Here is a 10,695-nt window from a genome sequence, read left to right on the forward strand (position 1 = left end):
GTTAGGAATTCATACTGCCCAACCTTTCTAAACCTCCGTTTCCTCATCTGTGTTAAGAGGTGAACTCAATGCTGGAAGGTGGTAGCACATGCCTTTAATCCCAGCACTTGGGAGGCAGAGGCACATGGATTTATGAGTTCGAGGCCAGCCTGGTCTACAGAGTGAGTTCCAGGACAGCCAGGGCTACACAGAGAAACCCTGTCTAGAAAAACCAAAAGAGAGCGAGAGAGAAAGAGAGAGAGATGAATTCAACATATGGCTCAAACTACTTAAGATTTCTGGGTTTGTTAGAAGGCACCTGTAATCCCAGCACTAAGAGGGCAGTGGTAGGATGTCCTCCACAAGCTCAAGGCCAGCCTCATCTATATAATGAGTTTCAAGGCCAGTCAAATCTACATAGTGAGAGCCTGTCTCAAAAGTAAACTCACTTTCAAAATAAGTCAACAGCCTGCACATTGACTGATCCAAAAATATCATGAAAGGTTAGTCATTCTGTCTGCCTGTCCAGACACACTCGCTCAGCGAGGCATTCTGCTTCAAGGACAGAGAAGTATTTCTCGCATCTTCTTAAGGCAGATGGAGAGGAATGCAATGAAGAAAAGACTGCTCATCTACAGTTTCTACAGGGAAATTCAGCTGCCCCTTCATCTGCGACCCTCTACAAATACAGACCATCTCACCTTTATCTGTTCAGTCCTTTGAATAATATTCAAATAAATCAAAATTAACTTTAAATATGTAGCGGGGTATAGAAAAATCTCACACCCATTCTCTCATCCACTCACCTAATTCCTGTCCCTCTCCCATCAACACTGTTTGGTTCTTTATGTAGTCCTCAAAACTATATATACAAAGCTATCTTGAAATTAAGCTAATGTTTTCAAAGTAAGTTCTGGGATCATCTGGGAGAATGGAGAAAAAGTGAAAGGAGTCATCTATCCTCATCTATTTATTCTAAGGTTGTGCCCTATCCCCCACAACACACAGACACATGCACACACCCCACACCACCACATGTATAGGACATCAATTGGTGTAATGATAAGCTCTAGACACTAAACAGAACAATAACTGACTACCCTTCAGCCCTTATATGCACCTGAGATACAATAACAGTTGACACATCTATCTCCTCTGAATTTGACAATAACCTTAAAGGGTGAATTAAATGAGGAAACTACGGCCCTGAAAGGTAACTTGCCCAAGCAAGAAAGAGAATAGGGTTTTGAACTAAAGTTCTTCCCCCAAAGCATGTATCCCTACGCTAGTTAAAGAGTCTTCTACACCCGTTGGGGCTCAGCCTAACGTGTGCACCCGTTGGGGTTCAGCCTAATGTGAGATACAGGCGTGAAAGGGCAGACAACAAAGAAATATGCAATTACAGGCTAAGAAAATAGTGCAACAGAAAAGGAATTGGGTGATCTGATAGAATAACAACCGGGGGAGGGGGTCTACTTTAGAAAAGGAGGAGGAACGTTGAGTGAGGCCTCTGAGAAGATGACATTTATGATAAGCTTGGGAACCGTTTGGGGGGGGGGGGCGCTGCAGTGAAGAGGACCCTATCCTGCTCACAAGGGGCAAACACGAGACCAGGAGAAGATGAAGCCAACTCGCCAAGGTCCTCCAGACACGCAGACGTGGCGCAGGGAAATGAGGATCTAGAAACTCGGCTCAGGGCTTAGACGCGCCATCAATCCCCCAGGCAGCTCGACCCCACTCGCCCCGGACCCGCAGGCCTCCAAGCTGGCCACTGCCCCCCTCCCCGTCCCAACGCGGCTGACAGCGTCCGGACCGCACACAGGACAGCGCCGCGGCCAGCCAAGGGGGATCTGGCCGGTCCGCAGCGGCCTGGAAAGGCCTCTTCTCCGGCCCCTGGCCAGCTCCATCCTGGCCCGCCCCGCCCCGCCCCTCCGGGCCGGCCTCGTACCTGCACCGCCCGGACCAGGCCTCGGCCGGTGAGCTGACCCTGCCGCAGCTGCAGCAGGATGTTACCCGGCCGCGGTCGACCTCCCCAGCCGCCCCACGCCGCCGCGGTAGCTGCCGACCGCCTCCCCCGGCTGGCCCCAGCTCCAGCCGCTGCGGGCGCTGCCGCCATGTCTCCTCGTCCGACAAACAGGAAGCAAGCGGTCCCGGAGCCGCGTCGATTTCTACGGGGCGGCAGAGGACTCTCTACATCGCCCCCAGTGGACTGACGCGGAGGTGCAAGCCGCGTGGCAGGGGCTGTGCGTGCCCCGAAGCCTTATGGGAACTGTAGTCTTTGCCGAGGGCGAGCGGGTAGCTGAGATGCGGCTCTTCCTGGACCACCAGTTTTCCTACATCCCACCTCCAGCTTTTCTACGAGGTTGCTCCAAGTGGAAAACCAGTCGCTTGCGTGCACAACCTCTCAAATTTTTCGCTAGCTGGAAATGATGCAAGCCCAGTGGCCAGGGAAGAATTCTAGGCCCTAGGCCAGAGTTGACACTTGACAGGTGTCCCCTTCCTTTTAAGACAGACTTTAACCAAGTAACCACACTTCATCCCTAGCCCTCAGTCCATTCAATATTTAGGTCCTGGGAAGCAGAATAGTCAACTAAGATTTTTATTACAATTAACAAATATGCTTTATGTAAATGATATGTAAAGGACCATCAATCTGCTATTGCTTATTCGAAGAAAATGATGAAAACTATTTCATTTACAGATGACAGTAAATAGTTCCTAAAGGCACCAGCTGTACTCCTCACACTGAATATATAGGTGAGGTGGAGGGCGAGGTGATAAACAGAACAGCAGAGGGCCCTGTTAGGGGATGAGGAGTTCAGGGGACCACAGCTAATCCATACACATAAATGAAGTTATTTATTTGGCAAACTGTATCCCCTATCAAATAGAACATTGCCCTCATTTTCCCCACAAGTAGAGCTGAATTCACTCGCTCCGACAAACCTCCGAAGCAGGGTGGTGCTGACTCTCCCCACCTTCTCTTCTAGGAGGCGATCTTGTAACACAAATAAGTCGAGTGTGCCAAATTAGGATGCCCTGAAGTTTGCTACTTGTAACTAAGGTGGCTATAATTTGTTGCCCAAACCAGAAGTCCTTAAAGAGTGAAATGATGTAATAAGTAACTTGGAGTGGAACAACAGCAGGCGTTTGTGATCGCTGCCAAGGCAAACTAGACCGTGGCTGACATCTGCATGCTCACTTGCAAGGTGTGGCTCCCACTCGCTCCAGCAGATCACTGCTAGGTGACCTGGTTTAAAACAAAGAAAATAGGATGAGGAGAGATGAGTCAGTGGGTATAGGCACTGGCTGCCAAGACTGACGACCTAAATTGTTGGGTCCCCTGAACCCATGTTGGTGAAAGGAGAAAATAATTCCTCCAAACGCTGCCTTCTAATCAATCTCTCTCTCTCTCTCTCCCTCTCCTCTCCCCCGCCTCTCTCTCTCACACACACTATTTAAATGTAATTTTCTTTCTTTCTTTTTTTGTTTTTTTGAGACAGGGTTTCTCTGTGTAGCCCTGGCTGTCCTGGAAATCTCTCTGTAGATCAGGCTGGCCTCGAACTCACAAATCCACCTGCCTCTGCCTCCGGAGTGCTGGGATTAAAGGCGTGCGCCACCACTGCCTGGGGTGGTTATTGTTTGTTTGTTTGTTTTTTAACTGCAGTTTTATGGCTTTTATTTTATAAAGTTTTTTCTTCTTTTTAAAAATTATTTCAGCCGGACATGATGGCACACGCCTTTAATTCCAGCACTCGGGAGGCAAAGGCAGGTGGATTTCTGAGTTCGAGGCCAACCTGGTCTACAAAGTGAGTTCCAGGACAGCCCAGGCTATATAGAGAAACCCTGTCTCAAAAAAAAAAAAAAAAAACCTGCATTTTTCAGTGCAATTGTCCCATCATGAAATCTGTATGAACCAAATAAAACCCTGTGTGTTCATGATTGTTGGAGAAGAATCAGAAACTGTGGTAAAGGAGATTTTTTTTCAAGACAATGGACAAAAAACAAAAACAAAAACAAAACAAAAGAAATATGTCTTTAACTTTACAGTTAAATCTAAAATTCATTTTAGAAGTATAAATGTAACAAAATCAAAGTGTAGTTTTAAAACTGGGTTTAGGGACAGAAGTACACCAGCATATATTCACACCCACAAAAATCCAAAATAGGTGGGTTTTGAAATATAAGAGCTGTTAGAAGTTCAAAGCATTAAAAGGTAGCAATGAATGAAGACCATCCTTCTATGATTTGGGGGAAGAAACGCCTTCTTAAGTATAAAGTCTAGAACCCTGACTGGAAGATTAATAAAACTGACCTCAACACCCAGATAACATTCTAAACGAGACAGCATGAACAACCATAGAGAGCTCACGGCATTCTGGGAAGGAGTTAATTTAGGATGTGTGAAGAGCTTTCAGTCCGGTTTGCCTCAAGTTCTCCACCCCAGGTAGCTGTCTGAGAGGCTAGTTTTTCCATCCCCTTCTTTCTGATCAAAGACTACTTCCCTGAGCACAGATAGAAAGCTTTGTCTCTCCATACCTGTGTTCTCTACTTGACATAGAACCCATTACTCAGTGCATCTCTCCAGGTGTTATCTGTTTAGTATTTTGCCACACCCATCCCCAGTACCCAGACCAGTACCTGCAATAAAGTCAGCGATAACATTTGTTTTGATCTGATCAGTGGATCGCTGAACAGATACAGCCACTCCTACAAGATTGCTACAAGCCAAACCACACGATGGAAAGAAGAGTTGGGGGTAACTGGTGAGGTGACCCAGGGGGCAAAGGCTCTTACTGTTGAGTCTGAAGACCTGAGTTTCATCTCTGGGACCCAAATGGTGGAAGCAGAAAGCCTATTCCTGAATGTTAACCTCTGACCTCCACACAAGTGCCATGACATTCCTTCCTATGAATGTGTACGCACATGCACACACACACACAGAGAGAGAGAGAGAGAGAGAGAGAGAGAGAGAGAGAGAGAGAGAACAGGGGAGAGAGAATAAATCAATGTCAGAAAATTAATAGATGAGCAGGAATAGGCAATTCATAGGAAAAAGATGCCAAATAAATGTGGGGGAGGGGCCTTCTTAGTTCTCCCCAGAGTAGAATGCTGGAGATGAGAGGGTTAACGGAGATGCCTTTCCAGAGTGCAATTTTTCATCAATATGTAATATAGACTTCTTTTAACTCAATAACACTCCTTTAGTGCTACAGCAAATTAGCATTCTTGTTAGTATAATTTTAGAAGACATGGCCAGAGCAATTAGTCAAGAAAAAAAAAAGCAGCCAAGTTGGAAATAAAACCACACATAAGAGGCGGAGCAAACAGTGCTGGAGAATGACAGCTCAGCTGTTAGAAGTGCACACCGTTCCTACCCAGAGCCTGAGTTCCTTCCTAGCACCTACACTGGGAGGAGGCTCACTCCAGCTCCAGGGGGACTTGACGCCCTCTTCTGGACTCTACCAGCACCTGCAGTCACATGAGCATACCCTGAACACACAAATACACTTAAAACTAATAAAAATAGGTCTTTTTTAAAAGCCTTCACCCTTCACCTTGAGTTCAGTCTTTAGGGCGCCATCATACTAGGAAGTAAGGAGAAATGTTTCCAGAAACCTGTGGGAAGGCTGAGTGCAATTTATCTGTTTCCTGTCAGCTTCTCCCAGCGGCTTCTCACCACCAGGGGGCGCAGCAGCCTTCTGCCAAAGGCCCTATTGATGCAGATCTGGGTCAACACCAAAAACAAAACAAAACAAATGGAAACTCTGGGCTTGACTAATTTTTTGCAGTAATTTCAGTGGTGCCACCGCATACGATGCTGTCATTCCTAGGATATTACCTTCCTAAATTAACTACCACGATCATCTCAATTACATGTACAGATTTTTCAAGGGCAACTTTTTTTTAAGAGTAATTTTTCTTTCAATCCTGGGGAAGTCATAATCAGAGAAAATCACATTATTATATTCATACCATAGTAATAACTGTCTGTGTAACTGTGCTTCATCTTCTTGGACACTATTTTTCACATTTTGTTTCTAATACACAACCTCTCAATGATTAGAACAACTGGGGGAGAGGGGAAGTCTATTTCTTCTTTCACCTGTGGGTTCTGGGTCTTGAACTCATGTCACATCTGGCGGCAAGCGCCTTTGCACATGGAGACATCTCACTGGCCCAGTGACTTGTTGTTTTGTTTATTTGTTTTGTTTTGGTTTGGTTTGGGTTTTTTCGAGACAGGGTTTCTCTGTATAGCCCTGGCTGTCCTGGAACTCACTTTGTAGACCAGGCTGGCCTCGAACTCAGAAATCCGCCTGTCTCTGCCTCCCGAGTGCTGGGATTTAAGGCATGCACCACCACGCCCGGCTGTGACTTGTTGTTTTAAACATCTTCTATCACCTATGGGCCAGGCGCTATCACAGGGACTGGGGATGCTGTGCAAAGGAAACAAAAGTCCCTGCTTTCTTGGGACTTGCACGGGGTCTAAAGCCCACCCTTCCCTGGGCACTTACCATTGACCGCCCACTTAACCCTCCTGCCCTTTCATTTTCTCTCCTCAGGGTTTTTGGGAAAAAAATTTTTCGAAATCTACAGAAATGTTGAAAACTTATATTCTGAGCACACACGTGTCCTTTGCTGAGAGAGAGAGAGAGAGATCCCCCTTTGTAGATGTAAGATATGTAACACATGATATATATCTTCATATATCCTCATAGGTAGATAAATATTTATGAAGAAAGTTCATTCTGCTAAGCCTCTTATTTTTCTGGAGGATGGATTTGAGTTTGGGTATGCGCATGCCAAGGTTTATGAGTGCCGGTCAGGGGATGACTTGGTTCTCTCCTTCTCCGTGTGAGTCCAGGAGATTTGAGCTCATTGTCGTCAGACTTGGCAGCAGGCTCCTTTACCCACTGAGCCATCATGCTGACCCAAACCATTTATTTTTTGCTAAGCCATTTTTAAAAAATTATAAATACTATGAGATTTCACCTCAATATTTCAGTGCTTTTTCTCTTCAGAACAAACACATGCTCCAATAAACATTAAAGCATCATTTCCAAGACATTAATGTGGATTGCATCTATAACTCCAAGATTCAAGAAGCTAAGCCAGAGCTACACAGTGAAATCTATTTTTTTAAAAAAAATGAAAAACTACCCTGGTGAAGGGCATGCTGGAGACACTGGACTGGGTATAGGGTAAAAATCTGAGCTCACTATTGGGTTTTGAAAACCCACCAATTCCTGGGTTCCTCCCAAGCTCAGGACTTGAAATCCCACCTATCTTCACCCTGGAAAGCTACACACACACACACACCCCTATGTAAAGCTTGCCTCCACACAGTTCCCTGCTGCTTCTTGCCAGCCCACAGAGGCAGCCACCTTCTAGTGTCTTTCCCAATAAATCTCTTGCGTGAGGCTTGTTGCAGAGTGACTCTGTGGTATTCCTTGGTCTTGACTGCCAAGATACATTTCCCTGCAGTGCTGAGCACTCTGAGCACTTACACTAGGACCATGTTAATGAAAGGTTAATGACCTAAAAGCCTTAGGTGAACTGGGAAACTCCAGACAGGGAAATTGTTTTGGCTGATAGACATTTAGGAGATTCTGATAAAGGCAGTCACATACCAAACCCCACTGGGATCTGGCATTTTGAGGACACAGGGGGACTGACCTACAGGTGAAATCTTCCATCCCCCAATGCCCCTTTACCCCCCATAAAATCCCCAAGCTCCCTGCTCCACGTGCAGTCTCCACTCCCAAGGAGAGGCGGCCCTGATTTGAGGACAATCCGCTTCTGCCAATCACTTTTCTCCAGGTCCCCTCCATTGATTCCACCTACCATTTGAGAACTGCTGATATATGAAAATATGAAATATATATGAAAATGCTTTCTCTTTTCCAAATTTCACTGCAGTTTCATACACATCTCTGATGATGTTTAGTTGTTTCACCCTCCATTCCTCCTCATCCCTCTACTCTCTGGGGAAATCTTGCATCTTCCCCGGAAGTCCTCCTCCTGTTTCCACGTCTTCCTTTTGTTTGTGACTCACTGAGATTAATTAGAGATGTTCCCAAAAGTGTGCATGGGAGCTTGCTTACTGGCACACGGGGAGTATGTCAGTACCTACACCATGGGATACAACATGCCCTGTGTGTCTGGCTTCTAGACAGCATGGACTTCAATATTTATCTAGATTGTAGCATTTGCCAGGTCCCCATTTCATCGGGGGTTGAATCAGCAGCGCCAACCATATAGCTTTGGGGCCTTTGCCATCTTGGCCTCAGCCCGCTGTCTTCATTGATTTTTTTCTTCATGAAAGCCAGCAAGCAAACCTATAATACAAAAAAGCATCAAGACAGCCCAACCTCTTTAACGAACTGCAGCTGGGAGAATTTTTTTTTTTTTCTATCAAGGATGGTTAGCCTGAATCTCCCACTTTGCTCTGATTGAGCCAACTGTGTTCGATTGTGAAGTTAAAGTCTTACCAATTGGGTAAGACACAGTCACCACCTATGTTAGAGAAAACAGAGGTCATCTTGGCCAGCATAATTCCTAACCCTGATTGAGTCCTGGTGTGCTCTTTTTGCAAAAAGAAATTAGCAAGTTACTTTTGTTTTGTATATTCCTATGTGGGAGCTGGAGAGATGGCTCCGTGGTTAAAGAGAACTGACTGCTCTTGCAGAGGACCTAAATTTGACTTCCAGAACTCATGTTGTGGCTCACAACCTCTATAATTCCAATCCTCAGGAATACCATGCCCTATTCTGGACACTAGGCACATATGTGGTACACAGACATATGTGCAGGCAAAACACCCATACACATAAAATAAAGATAACAAAAGTAAAATAAAGATGAGTGAAAAGTGGCAAAGGAGAAAGGGAGCAGTGAAGGAGTAGGGGAGGGGAGGAGGGGGAGAGGAAGGGAGGGGAGGAGGGAGGAAGGGGGAGAGGAGAGGGGAAGGGACAGAGAGAGAGGGAGGGAGGGGAGGGAAGAAAGGGAGGGAGAGGGAATAAGGGAGCGAGGGAGGAAAAAGGACTTGAATATCAGAAGACATTGCAGAAACATTGCTAATTACCAAATATATGAATTCTGGTTAGATTCTGATTCAATAAAATACAAATTTATAACACAATGTTGAACATGTGGTAAGGTATTTGAGGGTCTTAAGGAACAGTTGCTCATTTTTGTAGTTATGCTTTGGCAGTGATGCATTCTCAATTTTTTTAGAATTATTTTATGTATATGAAATACACTGTGGCTGTCTTCAGACACACCAGAAGAGGGCATCAGATCCCATTACAGGTGGTTGTAAGTCACCATGTGGTTGCTGGAATTGAACTCATGACCTCTGGAAGAGCAGTCAGTGCTCTTAACCGCTGAGCCATCTCTTCAGTCCCTGAATTATTTTTTGAGGCAGGGGCTATGTAGCTCAGGCTAACTTCAAACTCATGACACCACTCCTTGACTCAGCCTCCTAAAAATTCAGATTATACATGTCTACAATGCCCAAGATACTTTCATTTTGGAATCTACAAAATAATTTATGGAATTAAGGTTGTTTGTAAGTCTACCATCTTTTTAACTTTTATTCATTCATTCATTCATGCATGCATGCATGTGTGTGTATGTGTGCTCGCATGTGCGCGCATGCATGTGTAGGTGGTACCTGTGGAAGCCAGAAGAGGATGTCAGGTGTCGGAGCAAGAAGGCAGTCAGCGAGTCCCCGTGAACCTGTGTCCATTCCCCAGTGATGGGATGAAGACTCAGTGTGTGTGTGTGTGTGTGTGTGTGTGTGTGTGTGTGGCCACGCCCAGGTTTTAAGGAGTGCCTGGCTTGTGCAGTAGTTGGCTCATCCCCTGAGCTATCTCTCCAGCCTCAAATCTACCATCTTTAAAGCTACATTTGAAGTTGAGTGAAAAGCACGTGCGGGACCATTTTGTTTTGTTTCCCCTGATAGAAAAATTCCCCTCTACCAGAAGATGCTCCCAGACCACCCTCCCTAAGGTTCTCCTCATTCCTAACAGCACCCTCTCTTCTTTCTTTCATCCTTCCTCTTCCCTCTGGGCATGTATGTGAATGTGTATGTTGAACCCAGAGGATGACATCTGGTGTCTTCCTCAATTGCTTTCCACTTTACCCAAGGTTCATGGTCTCTCACTGAGCACTGCCTCTTCCCTGACATCCTTCCCAACTCCAGCACTATGGTCACAGACACTGGTGGGCCGGGTTCTCTGTGGGTGCTTGGGGATCTGAAGCCATGCTTGTGCCACAAACACTGCCAGCAGAGCCACCTCTCTCCCCAGCCTGACTCTGTTCTTCATGGAGCTGACGCTAATGTACTCCATAGACTGACTGGTTTGTTTTTCTCTGCTGGAATCTAGTTCACACAAGAACGAAACCCGTTTCCTTGTGTGCTGCTGACTCTGCAGTTATGGCTGTCACCCAGGGGTGCTTAATAAACCTGTATTGCCTGGAAGGCCACGTGGATAAAGGGGACAACTAAAAGTTGAAAGCACATGTCGGAAAAACCAACAAAGAAATAAAACCAATAAAGAAATCACCTTCCTCAAAGATACCAGGAAAAGAAGAGAGATTCAATTTTTAGCCCTGGGGGCTCTGAGATGTCTTGGTGTGTAAGCACAAACTTTTTTTTTTTTTTTTTTTTTTTTTTTTATTTTTTGTCTTTTCAAGGCAGGGTTTCTCTGT

The 10,695-nt window shown here is 45.5% G+C and overlaps 1 protein-coding gene across 1 annotated transcript in view; it reads right to left on the reverse strand.

Moving 5' to 3' along the window:
• Nucleotides 1–2,167, reverse strand: part of Trpc4ap (transient receptor potential cation channel subfamily C member 4 associated protein) — a 63,027-nt gene extending 60,860 nt beyond the window's left edge. The window contains exon 1 of the mRNA XM_021192410.1: nt 1,928–2,167. Within this exon, the coding sequence (XP_021048069.1) occupies nt 1,928–2,095 (168 nt within the window). The 5' untranslated portion in view covers nt 2,096–2,167. The remainder of the gene's footprint in view (nt 1–1,927) is intronic.
• Between the last annotated feature and the right edge of the window lie 8,528 nt (nt 2,168–10,695).

The sequence above is a fragment of the Mus pahari genome, chromosome 3 (assembly GCF_900095145.1).
Source record: "Mus pahari chromosome 3, PAHARI_EIJ_v1.1, whole genome shotgun sequence".
Classification (NCBI taxonomy): Eukaryota; Metazoa; Chordata; class Mammalia; order Rodentia; family Muridae; genus Mus; species Mus pahari.